Genomic DNA, 16,733 nt, shown 5'->3' with positions numbered 1-16,733 from the left:
CGTACTTTGTATTTTATTAGAATCAATTCTAAAATATAAACTCCATTAGAGGTGCGTGTGAGTACTCATGGATACATCGGGATAATATAGTACTCTTACAAAATGTGTGGTCTGAGAAAACATTAGGTTTAATATTTTTACAAGTAAGGAAATTGCATAAGAATATGAAGGCTTTCGGGAAATATAGTGCCCCAAGTCAATATTTATGATGCTACCTTTAGAAGAAAATAAAAGCATCAAGCTGTTGCAAGCTGCTTTCTGGGATGCCATGCATTTCTTCTTTAGCAATGATTAAGAATAACTGCAGAGGAAATGCATCTGACCATCCACTTAAAAGTTATTAAAGAGATTTAATAGTACAGCTTTCCCCTAGGAGTATTGGGAGCTACATCTTGCAGACAGTTTGTATGTTGGTAGAACATTTATGTCATAACTCTAAGCAATATCTTTGAAATAGTTTTAAGACTTCAGTTTCATTCTCATCAGAGGTATAAAAATTTTCTTTCATTTTCTAGGATACAGTTTGATGCTGATATCCTTCTGGGTAACTGGCTTTGAAAGAAAAGAAAGCAAGTGTTAGATTTTAAAAATAGAGACACAAATATAAATATTCACATGAGCTGTTTTGTTTTCAGGGGGAGCTGTTGAACCCCTGCCGATGTGATGGGTCAGTTCGGTATACACATCAGCTGTGCCTGCTAAAGTGGATCAGTGAGAGGGGTTCCTGGACCTGTGAACTCTGCTGTTACAGATACCATGTCATAGCCATTAAAATGAAACAACCTTGCCAGGTAAACATTTGTGACAATTTTCCCCCTGAAATAATGTTGCTAAACATATGTGCACTTGAATTTAGCTATTACTAGGGTCATTTACATATGCTACTTAAAAACATTTTACACAACTCATGGTAAAATCAAGATTTAGAATTTGTAGAGATGTTCTTTGAGAATTCTGCGACATTGGTATCTGAGAAACTCAAAATACATTTTATCAAATGGTTTCCTTTATTAATTTGTTATTTGTTGATGAAATTGTACCCATCTTTGTTTCTAAAATGAAAGGTTGGTAAAATGTCTTATACTCCAATTAAATCAATTTTATTAGACATGTTCACAATTTATTTTAGAAACACTTTGTTGATTTAAGCACTGAAAACCTGGATAAGCTCAAGTTATGTAAAACAAATGCAAGTAAAGCAGAACTTTACTAGCCTGGAAACTTTGATTGTCCCCTTATTCAAAGAATAATGTATAGAACCTAGTCCTAATCTGAATACTTTTTCCACGCCACTAGGCTTTCTTTTTCATATGAAGTTTTTTTTTTTTTTTTTTTTTTCAGTTAGCTTTTGATTACTTGCATTCTTTGCTGTGGTCATCTATATAGTAGATGTAGAAGTATTCCCAGCAGCTACTCTCAATAATGTTACCGAAGTGGTATATATCCTTAAACTTTTTTTGTACGTATAATGAAATAATAGCACAATACCCATAAACTTGCAAATGCCCTTGGAAAAACAAGCTTTTTTTTGTCATGATGGAACTGATTCAGTCCTTTGAAAACACTGATGTAAATAACATAAAATACAAAATAGTGTGGATGACATCTTAAACTAAAGCAGAATAGTGTGTAATTGATAAGATCCATAGTGACATAGGGCCAAAGTTAAACAGACATAAAAGAGTAGGGTTCAAAGCACAGAGACAAAGGAGATAATGGAAGGGTAAGTAAGAGGGAATTGAAAAGTTAGGAAGGAAAGAAAATCATAAAATCTAATGGTCCATGTTTCTATTTAAAATACCAAATTTAGCCCAGCCAGTGTTGCTCAGTGGTTGAACCAGGAGGTCGTGGTTCAATTCCCTGTCAGGGCACATGCCCAGGTTGTGTGCTTGATCCCTAGTGTGGGATGTGCAGGAGGCAGCTGATCAATGATTCTCTCATATCATTGATGTTTCTCTCTCACTCCCTCTCTCTTCATCTCTGATATAAATAAAAACATATTATAAATAAAAAATATCAAATTTAGTTTGTATTGAGCAGTATAAAATAGGTGACATTTTTATTGTGTGCAGAAGAAATCTGAAAGCTGAATTACTACTGCATTAATAATTTAAATTTCATAGTTTTTAATTTATCCTTCACATAATTTGCAATTAATTTGCATCTTTGATTGTCACCAGTTAAGGCATGATCATCAGGCATGAAATGAAAATATCAATTTTTTCAAGCTGACCTAAGGCTTATAAGTAATTTGAAAAGAAAAAGAATAACTAATGTGGATGAGTGATGTTATCATGCTGAAGATAGGCATGAACCTGACACATTTTCCCAGAACTTCTAATTGATTGAGCTCTTTGGGTATAAATTTATGGATCCGTCATAGTTGTCTTGAAAAACAGATGGAACCATGTCCAAAGGTCAGAATATGCGTAGTATAATTGAATCTACAATAATTTTGTGAGTTAATATGTGGAAATGACAAATAGAGAGCTTTGGGGCTCTAGTGAAAAATCTCATGAAAAGTGCTGTAGTTGCATGTTCAAGAGCTGAGCTAGAATACCAATATTTTAAAAGCTTAAACTTACTCTACTCTGTATTAATTCATTTGGGATGATTACTTTTGAAGAAAGTAGATATAGATCCTTGATATAATTTTAAACTGTAAAAGAGACCATGTGCTGGGCCAAAAAATACAATTTACTAATAATTCTAATCCTATAGCAAAATGAATTAATTACAACTATATTTCGCTTATTTAAGAAATATTTAATAATTATTTTAACAAAAGCAATTTTTCCAGAGTATGTGTATGAGATGGCCAAAAAAATCCAACCAAAACAATAAGCAACCAAAACAATAAATTAACCCAGTATTAAGGATTAATTTTATGACCTATGTAAATACTACCATGATTTGTAACCTGATCTGTTTATTTTAGTGACCTAGATTATAGCTTAGATCATGCCAGAGAAAAGAGCTTTCCAGGACTGCAGGGTATGCATTTAAAGCTCAATCCTCTTAATGGACAGGAAGTTCCCAAAGTGTGGATCCTTATACCTGGGAGTAGTTTATCCTCAATGAAGTTTGAATAATTGTCAGACATTTCTGTTATGAATGACCCATAAACGGAGCATTTACTCTGATTTTTTGGTTTTCTCCTGTGCTGCTGTGAGGTCAGTTAGAATTAGCATTTATTACAGTCACTGTGGTATGGCAGACATCGAATAAGCAGCATGCTGTGGCCCTCACCTTCACTTTCCACATCCTTCTGTCCCAAGTATAGAGCCCTCACATAGCTTTGAGCGGGTTGTTTCTTGGACGTAAAACTGACTAGAGAATAAATAATAAGAGAGAACATTTTCTGAGTTCTTACTCTGTGCCAGGCACTGTTCTAAGTGCTCTACATGTATGTACCAATATTGATATTTAATCTTCATAACAAACCTAAGAGATAGGGAATATTACTATCTCTACTTTACACAAAGGGAAACTGAAGCACAGAAAAGTAAAGTAGCTTCCACTTGATACATATCTAGTAAAAGGCAAAATCAGGATTCAAACTTAGTCTGGTTCCTAGGTCCATGGTCTTAACTGCCATGCTTTATACTGGAAAGGGTTCTTTTCAACTCCATCGTAGCCAACCTCACGTTTTTGAGTCAAGCAGCAACTGGTTTCAACCTGATCTCTAAGATGGTCTAGAAAGGCATTGGCTGTCTATTGCTGCATAGCAAACCATCTCAAATAATCAGTGGTCTAAACAGCTATCATTTATTACCCCGTTGGGTTGATTGAGGTCTGCTGGGAGGTTCTGCACATGTGGCATCATCTGGAGCTGACTTCATCCAGAGGTCTGACTGGATTGAGACATCCAGGGCTTACTCATTTCACTCATTCTCGGTGCTGGCGTTTGGCTGGGAGCTCAGTTGGGGCTGTCAACTAGTACTTCAGTTCTCTTCCTATGTGACTTGGATGCCTCACCATATTGGGTTGGATTCCAAGAAAGCAGAAGTCACAGATCTTAAGGCCCAACCTTGGGAGTGACTGTTTCGTGTCTGCTGCTTTCTCCTGATTAAAGCAAGCCACACGACCAACTCAGACTCAAGAGAAGAAAAATGGACTCTACCTCGGGGGTCTGCCCTTTTTAAAAAGGAGTATCTATCTTTAATTTACCATAGGAGCTAGCTTCTGAAATGGCTCTATTTACTTACGCTGGTCTCTGCATTTGGTCCAGGCTGGTCAGCAGGCACCCACCATAATTTCTCTCCCAGGGCTCAGAAACAGAGAAGGTTTAGAAAAATGAATGAAAGGTTGACTCCCTCAGCAGTGCCAGACCAATATCCTCAAGTACTTTGAGAAGTGATTATCATCATGCTGTGCCTCCTGGTGTGCAGAGGGACCTGGGGACAGGAGGGAAAGGCGCAGTTAGCCAGGAAGCAGGTGTGTGTGAGGGAAATATGCTGCCAAGAGTCTACAACCTTAGTTTTACTTGTTTTTCTCATTGAGATTAGAAGTCTGAACATTTGGGTCTAAACCTACCCGTTTCATGGGATTTCAGTGATGCTCAACAACATGACCCAGTAGAAAACTGATGTATCTTTTATAACATTTTTAAATGTTAATTGCTGTATCACTAGCAGTAGAAGTTAATTAAGACATTTGAAGTAATTAACATGCATTCACCCTCCTACCTACTTCTAGAATGTATTTTATTGATTAACATAGTCAAGATGATGCATTAATATTAATGTATAAGTAAAAGCCAATCCTGTTTTGAATCTCATAGTGTGGCATAAAATTTGTAAAATGTAAGAACACATAAGATCAAAGATATATTTTAGATGTGACATAGTAAGCTAGTTAAGCTATATTCAAGTTTGTGAATGCTTTTAGTACTTTGTCAAGAAATATAGGTGCTTGAAGAGATAATATTTACTAGATAAAGTATTATACGGGAAACTTCAAACTTCCTGTGCAAAACGAACTGTATTTTCTAAACATAGAAAATACAATGTAAGTGGATGGTAAGAGCTATATTACCTTGGGACAAGTTACTTTAACTCCTTGTGCCTCAGTTAATTAATCTTCAGAAGATAATAATGGCACCTATTTTATACATTATTTTGAGAATGAAATACATTAGCATGTGTAAAGTGCTTAGAATAGTGCCTGGCCCATTTTCATGTTGGCTGTGATTATTATTACATGTTCAAGCAGATGGGGACCTTCAGTTGCTCTCTGCAACGACGCTCCCTGTCCCCTGTGGTTTTCTTCAGGCTCATGTCACCTAAGTGAAGTTAATGACTCCTCTTTTCATTTCATTCTTTATCCCTGGATTTTTGCTCCCTTTTCCTGTACGAGCCCATCTAAGTTTCTGGCTAAACTTGTTACTGTAAATAATGAATGGACCAGCATTTTAAAGATCAGGCGTAATGAGATATAGTGGACCCAGCACAGGGGACCATATTTACTCTCCAGATGTCCCTCCCCGTGGGGCTCTGGGGCTCTGCTGGAGGTATGAGACGCTTTTATATGTGGCCAAGCAACAGGGCAGTGCTATTCAGCGAGCTCAAGCAGCCTTGGTTTGTTTACACTTTGGCAGGAGGTGGGGGAGCCCAGAGTTCCCTGGGGTAGCCATGAAAGGGCACAGGCAGGTGACCAAGCATCAGTCCTGAATAGTGGCGTCCATCAGATTTCCTTCCTCCTCCTTTGTTGCTCAGAGCACCAGAGGAAAGGGCTGGGAAGGGACTTGCCTGGAAGGGATGGGGACTTACAAGTAGGCCATGTACCTTGCAGAGATGAGGCCCCTGGCCATTTTTACTAACCTCTAACATTTTTACTAGCCTTCTTCCTGCTTTTCCTTTGAACACTTATCATGTGCTGTCAGCAACAGGTCTCACAGCAGTGAGAATGACAAGAGAGTCTCCTAGGAAGGAGAATAACTTGAGAGTATTTTTCATTTTTACCCATATTCTGAAAGCCCTGGGATTCATCATGACAGTTTTGAATTAGAGAGGAAGTTGGCACCAGGTAGGTTCATCTTGGCAAAGCTGTTCTAAGATACAGCTTCTGGATGTATCTGTAACGTCTTTATAGAACTTTAATTAACTTCTTGAGGACCCTGCCATCATTATTTTCCTAATAGGGCTCTGTCATGAAAGGGGTATTTTCACCTTCAGGAGTGATTAAATTGGGAGCCGATGCACTGGGAGAGAAGCTGACAAATTACCCCTGAAAACTGACTATGATTAGAAAATGTATTAAGAAAACATCAGAGCATGAACCTTATCAGTATTGCATGCTGTCGTTTGTAAAACTTCAAGGCATTTGCATTTTACGGATTAAAATGCCTGCATGCATACAACTGGTTGACACAGCGAGCCACCGCTTTTCCTTTTTCTCAGTTACTAACGTTCTCTGTGGGTTTACTAGCAAATGGCAAGCTGAGAGGAAGCTTTTGATGGCCATGTCTGAACAACTGAGAAACAATGTTAAATGTAATACTTAAATGCATATACTGGCAGATTTTATGGTATTTAAATGTCAAAATAAAGGACGTATTACAAGACAGTTCGCTTGCCTTTAAAAGTATCTGCTTTCATTTGCTTACTAATTTTTAAAACATAAATGTTCACTTTACTCACTAGAGAGATTAATGATTCTCTACTGAATAAAATATGGAAATTATTCTCTGCCTACTACTTCTAGCTGTCTTATTTATTGTATAGGCTACATGATTTTACAGTTTGTCTTAAAGTCAGATGGTTCTGAGATGGTATTAAAAAGAGTAGGAGCCGGAACCGGTTTGGCTCAGTGGATAGAGCGTCGGCCTGCAGACTGAAAGGTCCCAGGTTCGATTCCGGTCAAGGGCATGTACCCGGGTTGCAGGCACATCCCCAGTAGGAGATGTGCAGGAGGCAGCTGATCGATGTTTCTCTCTCATCGATGTTTCTAACTCTCTATCTCTCTCCCTTCCTCTCTGTAAAAAATCAATAAAATATATTAAAAAAAAAAAAGAGTAGGAGTCCATGTAGGGCTTTGTGTGTGGTGTTTGTGTTTACACTTTAGAGAAAGAGGATTGAGGATGATACTCTCTAGAACTTTCTTCTCCACGTGTATCTGCTTTTCCACGTGTATCTATTTTCCTAGCTCTTTTTAGTGCATGTCCCTTTGATACCTTTCTCTTTGTTCTTTTGGTTCCTTCACTCAGCTGCCTGTAGGACAAAGAATCTCTTCCTGGGTGGAGCTGGGCAGTCTTACTGGTCAAAGAAGTTAGAGGGGTAAGATTTGGGAGTGATTGGGCAGAGGAATCTTGTTGTGGCTCCAAAAGGTCATCTGATAACATTTATCTTGTTATTTAAACCAAAGGTCAGCAAATCTTTTCTCTGGGTAGTAAATATTTTAGGTTTTAAGGGCCACCCTAACCACTGTCCCAGTAGAAAAGCAGTAATAGACACTATATAAATGAATGACATGTTTGTGTTCCAATAAAACTTTAATTGTACACCTGACATTTGAATTTCGTATAACCTCGGTGCATCAGGAACTAGAGTCCTCCCTTTGCTTCCCCCTTCCCCCAACCCTTTAACATTGAAAAGCTGCTGGACAACACAAAAACAGGTGGTGAGCTGGATTTGGCCCACCTGGATTTGGCAGTAATTTGCCAACCTCTGATATAAACAACTGGCATATTGATATGGACTTAGGTGCTTTCTAACCTCTTAGAAAGTTCAGTGAGTGAAGTGTTTTACAATTTTCATATGTTTCTTTGTAATTTTCAGCGAAGTCATTATAAGCTTATGCCATTCACAAAATGGTGATATTGTAGCTCTATAACAACATGCTATCAACTCCTTAATTTTAAATATTAACACCAGTGTGTCTTCTAAATAGTTTTGTGATTGTCTCAGTCTGAAATCTGAAATTTCCAGTAGTTTCAGTTGTCAGAAGCAGAAGGCAGGGACATTCAGAATAAGCCCTCGGTGTCCCTGGAACAGGCTGCCCTCTCCTTTCTGTAAGATTTGGATGCATTTAAGCAGGTGTTCCCAGGTTCTCTGCAGCCCAGCAGGAGTGCTTAGGATATCTTTTTTAAATGTGTCAAAATGGTACTATTTTCGTTTTCTTGGTGTTTCCAGGTTTGCCTTCTAGGCACAGTAGTGAGTGGGACAGATTTTAGAACAAATTATGTAACGCAGGCCAGGAGAACTTGAGATGCACTTTATTGGTCACTTTGTGGGCATTTAGTGAATGTTTGTGGTATGAATGCATGAGTGAATGTTTTCATAAGGTAGAAAGAATCAAGGGGATCATGTTCCTATTTCTGCAGTGAGAAAAAGACTTAAGGAAATCAAGTTGCATTAATTGCGCACACATTTTCCCATCTACTGGCTGTCAATTTTCAGCTTACCCCTAAATTGTTCTTCTAACAATGCCATTGTGATTCTGCCCGGGCAGATATATTCGGTTCTTAGACCACAGGAAAAAGCCTTAAGAGCGGGACCTATTTTTAAAAACCTAGAATTGAAAAACAAAAGTTTCCAGTGAGACATATCTGCTCCTTTCAAAAAATGAAATGTCAGTGGATGTGAAATTACCCACGTGTGACACGCTTGCTTTCTTGAGGTTGTCACTGGTTGAAGGATTTCATTTAGCGCTTGTTCATAGAATTCAGATAATTTGTTGGAAATTTTACTGTATGATCATGGGTATAGATGAGCTGCTAAGAATGTCTACTGGGAATCATTTTTTTTTGGTGTGAAATCTGCCACCCGGCTGAGAACAAGGTGATGTGTTTTCTTGATGAGTGGTTTGTTTGTACAGTTGTAACATAACTTCAGACATGATTCTCCACTGGCGAATGCAATACTCCAGCACACGGAGATGCGTCCAGAGAACTGACTATTTCCTCCTTGCTCATTTCCTGCTTTGCCTTGGCGTGGCTTTGCTGTGATGAGACTGATGTTTACCGAAAAGGCTGGAACAAAGGAAACTGGCTTCCTTCTATTTTCGGACCTTCTAAGAGTAGAATAGGATGACTCTCAGAGCCAAGCAAGAGTACTTCCGACCTTTCTGAGTGGCAGGGAGTGGACTGATGAGGAGGTAATCACCTACAATTACCAGTAAATGGATGGCTGACACTGAGGACGCAGCCAAGAAAAACGGCATGTGACTTGTGCTTTCTGTCTCCTTGGATATTTGACAGCGTCTTCCCTGTGGGCATAAGTCATGGTTCGATAGCTGTTCTATGTGATTTACCAAATGAAATCCCACAGAAGTAGAGGCGGACTGGGAGCAGTCACGTGGGAAGATGTGAAGAAACCTGGAAGCATTACTACCTGGACAAAGTCAATAAGAGAACTTAGTGGGGATGTATTTCTTATTCCATCCTTACTTTAGGTGTGGCATGCTCTGAAAATTACCGTCTAAAAAACCTGCTCTTTCTCCAGTTTTTATCTCTTTGAAATAGTTCATTGTGACTGATAACACCTGGGCCATGTCTCCTTATCTTAATAACAGAGTTCCATGGCCTTAGTGTGCCTTTTAGTTTTGTTTCTCATGTTGGTATGCTAATTATGTGCAAGTGGCCAAGGCTTAATTTGGGCACAGGGGGCCCTCCCCATGTGCATGTAGCTCTTATTACAGGAGCCCTCTCGTCCCCCAGCACTCCTTTGTTATATATGGACTTGCAGTTGTGCCGTGACTCATTTGTGTCATGACTTCGAGTCACAGAATAGTTCACATAAACAAGGAACTATTTCAAGAACTGTACATGCCTTGGTTTGTTCAGCCCATTAAAAAAAAGATGTTAAAAAGCACAACCTCTCTCACAGCTATCAGTGGATTTTACTTAATTTGTGTGGAATAACATTCCAGAAACCACATGAACTAGTTTTGCTTTTTTCTCTGCCTCCAATCCCCCGTATTAATTTCTTTTCTATATTACATTTGCAGATTTTTAACACAAATATGCATGTAAATGCCCTCTATTAATTTAAAGAAAAATATAGAAAATAAAAAGCTTATAGAATAGAAAAGAGCACAGGATTTTCCAGGCATATATTGGGCATTCAGTAAATATTTGTTTTACCCTCTCCCTTCCATCTCTTCCTGGTCTTGACAACATCACACCCTTATTTTGAGGGGGATGGGCAAGCAGATGGGAGGTTTCCAGGAGGAACCTCCAGTCCTTTGGAAAGAAAGTAACAATAAAGGGTGATCATCCTTACCTACATTGTGTTCTCTAGGACCCAGCATGCCCAAGTTTAAATCTGGAAGTGGAAGGAAAATCTTGAATGCAAAACCATCTTTCATTGCTCTCTCAAATTGTCTTTCTTTCCCTTTCATGGTAGACTTTGGGTCATACTGCCATTGCTTCTATTAAAGTCATTTCACATATAGACAAGGCTTTCCAGCAGTTTGAGAAGTACTAGTAGGAAGTAGAAAAATGTGAAGCCAACAAGAGTAGAACCAATTTTACCAAAATTTGTTGGGTAGCTTTGGGTGACACATGGTTTGTAGGCAGTGGGGGTAGATTTTGAAACCTTTATGAGTAGTTTAGTGAAACATGTAAGAATGGGGGACAAGTCTCCCTACTTCCTGTCTGTCTATTCTCTCTCTCCTGCACCCTACTATGACTAAAGGTAGTATTGGTAGCAGAAAAGGAAATTTGAGAGAGAAATATGTTGCTTCATTTTGGACATGATTAAGCTCCCCTAGAGTAAACTTTTGGAGAAAAATACTAACCATTCTTTGAATTGCCTGTGGGAAAAATTTCAATGCTGAGTGATGATGAATGCATGGAGATGAATAACATAACGGCATAGTGATGGATTAATATGTGTTTATTCTTGGTCTAGAAAATGATTTTTTTCATGTCAAGGGATAGCCACAAAATATTTTATCTTTGTTTTTCTACTGTGAATTACATACACAATACTTTCTTATTGGTTATTTTTTTACTCATTGAACAAATTTACCAGTACTATTTAGCAGACACTGTTCTAGAAGCAATAGCTACAGAGTTTGTTAAAAGGGGATGTCTGCTTCTAAATTTAAATTGTTGACAGTGAGGGTCAGGTAGTAAACAAGTAGACTGTGTTAATAGCTGGGTGATTAACAAAGGATATGCTAGAATGAACCATGTGATATTGGATCAGAGTGTGAAGCATCAGTGTAAACTCATGTTTTGCTTAGTATAGATACAAATGGTTACATATAAAAATATTTATAGAGATGTGCTTAGTCATGGGTTAATATACAAGCATGCATTTCTCAGGCCTTAGAGTGACACTCCAGTAATCAAAAGCTTACCTAGCACTAGATCTTGGAATATATCCTCTGAAGATAAGGAAAGACTACTGTAAAAGAATCAGTAAATTAATTAGTAGTAAGTCCTAAGGAAAAAAAACATTGGACAAAAAAGGGGATAGGAAATGTCAAGAAGGGTGGAGAAATTTTTAGATTAGGGTGGTTAGGTAAGGCTGGCAATCCTTGATCTTTGACATTGGCAGAAATTATTCATCTGTGGCTTTTTAGAAATAGGGTATGTTGGTGAATGTTTACCATGATTGGTTTTCCCACTGAAGCACATTTCATTCCGAATTTTCTGTGAGTGAACTGGAGAGGTCACTATTGACAGCCTACAGTTTTATAATTTGCTTCACTATATTAAATGTCTCAATAGGGGGCCCAATTTTCTTGACCCATTTGTATATCCTGGATATTATTGTGAATATTCAAGACATTGGTTTTTAAGAATACAGTCAGACAGACTAAGGGAAAAAGACTAGTGAGAAATGTATTCTAGATTCTAAGAATGACAGATGCTCGATTTGTTCTTCCTGAGTTATTTAAATTATTTATGTGGCCACGTTCACTGTTCAATCTACAGAATTATCAAGAGGTTAGGGTTGAAATAAAAGCCATTGCATATGAGAAATGTGGCCTATTTTGGATTTTAATTAGTTTTATATTGATTTTTATTAATATACTAATAATAAAACAAGTAGAAAGCTAATATTTGGCTTTTTTTTTTCTTGGACAAGTACATTTTTTTTTTCTGTTAAAAACACATTTTATGAGATGGATTGTTTTTAAGAGAAGCTCTATCATCTTACTGGATGTCATCTAGGAAACTTGGCTATTTGGAGAATGAATGTTTCAGGCTGTAATTTTCAAGGTAATGTAATTGGTCTTGTACATGACATGGCCACTGTGAAAGTCATGCAATGACTTACAGAGGGGAAATGACTTTTTATGTTGCTCCCGGAGCTATAGAAATTGACATTTGGACTTCCAAAATCTATTTGAAATAAATGACTTCCATTAGTCAGTGCACTGAGATGCTGGGCAGCCCATCTTTTTTGCATTTCCATCATTGACAAGAGAATATGAACATAAAGGAGTTTTGAAGGGTGAAGAAGACTCCTTCCTCCTCTCAGAAAACATTTAATAATATGGGGACATTTTGCTTGAGTTTATGGTACTTAGTTAACCAAAATGGAGTAATCAGTTCCCCAAATTTGATGGGAAATGTCATCCGGAACTTAAAACCTTTAGCTTTCAAAGGCCATAAGCATAAGCAGGTTATTAAGAATCTTTTATTCAGGAGACAAGTGATGATAATTTCATGGTTATTGATGAACAAACACAGGAAGGAAATAGATCATGCTTAGGGTAAGTGTTATTCATGGGGCCCCTATCTGGGTTCCCAGTATTTGCTTGATTGCCTTAGCAGTGGACTCATTTAGATCAACTGTTAAAAGTTCAAAAACTTTCAAAAAGTTCAGACTTTCAGTCAGTAGCAGCAGATTTTGAGGGTTTATATATTGGTGGTATCCCTTTCTCCAATTAGATGTCGGAAGAGCTTCACTATGCAACTCTGCCCTCTAGTGTTTCCTGTTTACTAGTCATGTCCTTGAAATTTGACCCATGGTGCACTAGGTTAGAGATATTGCTATATATATTTTATCTTGTTTGAAAATAAATTTGGTCCAGGCTCCACTTCCTTAAAAGGTTTTGATATCTGTTATTGTTTCACATAATTTGTTTCAAAAAAAGATGCCTTTTAAAAAAATCTACTTAGTTTTTGATTAAATCAAACGTTTTCTGTTTTCTTTATTATACTTTGCAATTTTTGAGGGTTTGATTTTAGTCTGTTCAGAGATTTTGAAAAGCTAATCCTTAAATAGTTTAAGAATATAAAGTGTGTGAATTCAAGCAGAATGTTAAATCCATTTAAAGTTATTTTAGGGATTGCATTCAAATTTTGATTGCCTATTGACTATCTGGAAGCAACAAGTTTAAATAGAAGATAATTGTAGCAGCTAGTGGTTTCTGCCAAAATATTTGTAATATATTGAAAGTTAAGTATTTTAGATATTTTTGTTAGATAAGACAAAAAGAATATCCCTTATTTGAATTCATGTAACTAAAAATAACCATTGACCAAATATTGGGGCAGTTTGGATATTTGAAACAGAAGCAGTAATTGCATTTTGGTTTTTATTTGGCTTTAGTTTTCTCAAAGAGCAACTTTTATTTTGCTTAGAACAACATTTTTAAAGAGAATTAGATGAGAAGCAATTTTCATGATGTAAAACTTATGGACTACATTTGAAAATGAGGTTTTTAATTGCTGATTGTTTTACTAATGGCAAGCCATTTCGCTTGAGGGGGAAAAGATTTCCAAGCAGCCTAAGTTCTTAGTTAACAACTAGAGGAACCTCAATTAAGTAGTAACTATTGAGGCACCCACTGGCCACCTGTGAAGATTCATGTTGGTGGGAGGTGTGGAGAATGAGTCTCTGGCTGATTGTGAGTCCCTAGGAAAAGCTCTGTACCTTGGAAATAACTGGGAATAACACAGAAATAGAGGAGGGACCAAGGATATATATCCTGTATAATAGAAGCCTAATATGCTAAGTGTCTGGTTGTCTGGTCATCTGTTCAACCAATCAAAGCATAATATGCTAATGATATGCTAAGGCCGCTCAACTGCTCACGATGACATGCACTGACCACCAGGGGGCAGACAGTCAACCGGTAGACCAGTTGACCATTCACTATGATGTGTATTGACCACCAAGGGGCAGTCGCTTGCTGCTGGAGTCCTGATGATCGAGGACTGAGCTAGATGGGCCTGACACGCCCTGGAGCCCTCCCGTGGTCCCTCCCGGCTGGCCATCCTCCCGCATTCCTCCCCGGCCCAAATTGTGCATTGGTGGTGTCCCTCAGCCTGGCCTGTGCCCTCTCCCAATCCAGGACCCCTCGGGGATTGTTGGCAAGCCGGTTTCTGCCGGATCCCGCAGGCCAGGCTGAGGGGCCCCACTGGTGCACAAATTTTATATATATATATATATATATATATATATATATATATATATATATATATTTTTTTTTAAATGGGAAATATAATTTTATTTCAGAGGCACAAGGCATTTCAAGAACTGATAGTGGGTATTAGACAGATTATTTGTCTGGAAGCACTCACATACCCTCCCCAGATCATTGAGGCCACATTTGTCTTGGTTTGATACATAGAGAAGATGATATATTGACAATAGACAATGTGTACGTTTCTCACACTGTCCCTGCCATTTTGGCAGAGCCCCCCATTTATTAAGAGGTCCAAGACAACATGGCAAAGGAACCAGAAATGTCATGCTCGGTCGGGGAAAACCATGTCGCCTCTGGGGTTTCCAGGAATCACAGGTGGCATTGGGACCTGTAGGAACATGAAGCTTCTGTGAGATGATGATGTGGCCAAAACATTCACTAAACAGATGTTACATAGAGGTAAAGTGTGGTGGATTTCAAGTGAATTGATAAATGTATAAAATAAATATACTGTCTTTCACATAAAGATCTACCTTATTAAAAATTGAAATGTATTTCTAAGCTGAGATGGATTTCAGAGAATATTTAAAGACTAACCATGAAAAGAATTGACTAAATGATGGTGGTTCATTTAGAAATTGAATATCTTTTAAAAAAATATATAGTTTATTGATTTTTTACAGAGAGGAAGGGAGAGGGATAGAGGGTTAGAAACATCGATGAGAGAGATACATTGATCAGCTGCCTCCTGCACACTCCCCACTGGGGTTGTGCCCGCAACCAAGGTATATGCCCTTGACTGGAATTGAACCTGGGACCCTTCAGTCCGCAGGCCGACGCTCTATCCACTGAGCCAAACCGGTTAGGGCTCAATTGAATATCTTGGTAGCGAATGTTTTCGTTTGGACAGCTAGAAAAATATCCTTCATCAAATGTTGATACAGTAAGAAAAGTGACCTATGCTACTTAGTGACTTTTTCCCTCAGCAGCAAACCCTAGGGTACTGAATGACACAGACACACCATAAATTAAAATTATTTTGCATGGACAATTATAACATGTTTTTAGCAGGTAAGACCTTTAGCAAAATACAGAGCACATTACTTGTTATGGCACTAAAGGGTTGATATAAAACTGGGACATTTTTCCATGAAATAGCATAAAGCTTCATTGACAGTAAGGAGAGAAATGCTAACATTAATAACATATCTACATTTGCATGTTCTACATTAAAATATTATCATTTAATCATTTCCTAGCTGCTCCACAATGACAAAGATTAGTATTCCTGTAAAGAACTAAGAGAATATTGGCCATCGTTGAAAGCAGTTTTAGTTTATAGTCTGAAGACAAGGCCCTTACTTCGAATAAGGTGCCAGGTATATGTGGGTGACAGGCGTGTGATATAAAAAGTCATACAGAGCTCCTTATCAATGGTGAGTCAGAATTTGGCCAGCGCTTCAGAAGTAAGAGTGCTCATTTCTCGTATGGAATCAGTCTGAAATGGAATTTCTTCTAGAATTCTGATCATAAAAGCAAAACTGTGCCAGCAAAGTGACTCTACAGAGATTAAACTCTATAGTTATTATCTTTTAAGTATCTGCTAAATCCATTCAGAACTCAGTACAAAGAACATATTGCTTTTTATATATTTACAGATATTTATGGATTAAAAATAACTTGATTGCCAATCAAGCAGCAGTAGAAAGGGATGTAGATTAGGTAAATGTGTAAGCAAATCCCGACGTGTCATTTTCAGGATTGGCACTATGAAGCATGGTTGACAATGATCTGGAGCAGGAAGGTAAGAGTGTGCTTGGGTGGCTCCTGGCTGACTATGGCTGAACCTGTGATGAGCTCTGAAAATCAGCACACTTGTTCAAAGTTTGTATCGCACTGCAACGACCACTCCTAGATTCTTACTGGTAATAACAAAAGCTGCCATTTTTTGAACTCTTATGTGCCAGGCACCTTCCAAAGTGCTTAAGAGACATTGCTACATTTAATTCTCAAAAATACTATAAGTGAGTGGTCTAGAAAAATGTATCTTACTTTGAGGAGCTTCAGTTGCGCCAGCACTTAACAGGATTGATCAAAATCTCTGGAATTCAGAAAAATTTAAATTAGTTTGGGAAAATGGGAAAACACTTTTTAAACAGAGAGGGAGCCTGAATGTTAGTTTATGAATCATGACTGATCATCACTATGGGATTTTGGTGCTAGGTATATGTGGGTGACAGATGTGTGATTTGAAAAGTCAGACAGAGCCCCTTATCAGTTGTGAGTCAGAATTTGGCCAGTGCCAAATTACTACAAAAAAATGTAATAATTTTACTAAATAATTTTAACTACACAAGTAATTCGGGAAAACACAATATTGTTAAAATGTATGTTGAAAT

The 16,733-nt window shown here is 37.8% G+C and overlaps 1 protein-coding gene across 1 annotated transcript in view; it reads left to right on the top strand.

Annotated features, from left to right (window-relative positions):
* MARCHF11 (membrane associated ring-CH-type finger 11) overlaps positions 1 to 16,733 on the top strand; it is a 96,056-nt gene that overhangs the window by 1,190 nt on the left and 78,133 nt on the right. The window contains exon 2 of the mRNA XM_036307798.1: positions 636 to 791. Coding sequence (XP_036163691.1) covers positions 636 to 791 — 156 coding nt within the window. The remainder of the gene's footprint in view (positions 1 to 635; positions 792 to 16,733) is intronic.

This window comes from Myotis myotis, unplaced genomic scaffold, assembly GCF_014108235.1.
Source record: "Myotis myotis isolate mMyoMyo1 unplaced genomic scaffold, mMyoMyo1.p scaffold_m19_p_5, whole genome shotgun sequence".
In the NCBI taxonomy this organism is placed as follows: Eukaryota; Metazoa; Chordata; class Mammalia; order Chiroptera; family Vespertilionidae; genus Myotis; species Myotis myotis.
Note: the sequence above shows the minus strand (reverse complement) of the source record. Positions and strands in the feature narration are given on the sequence as shown.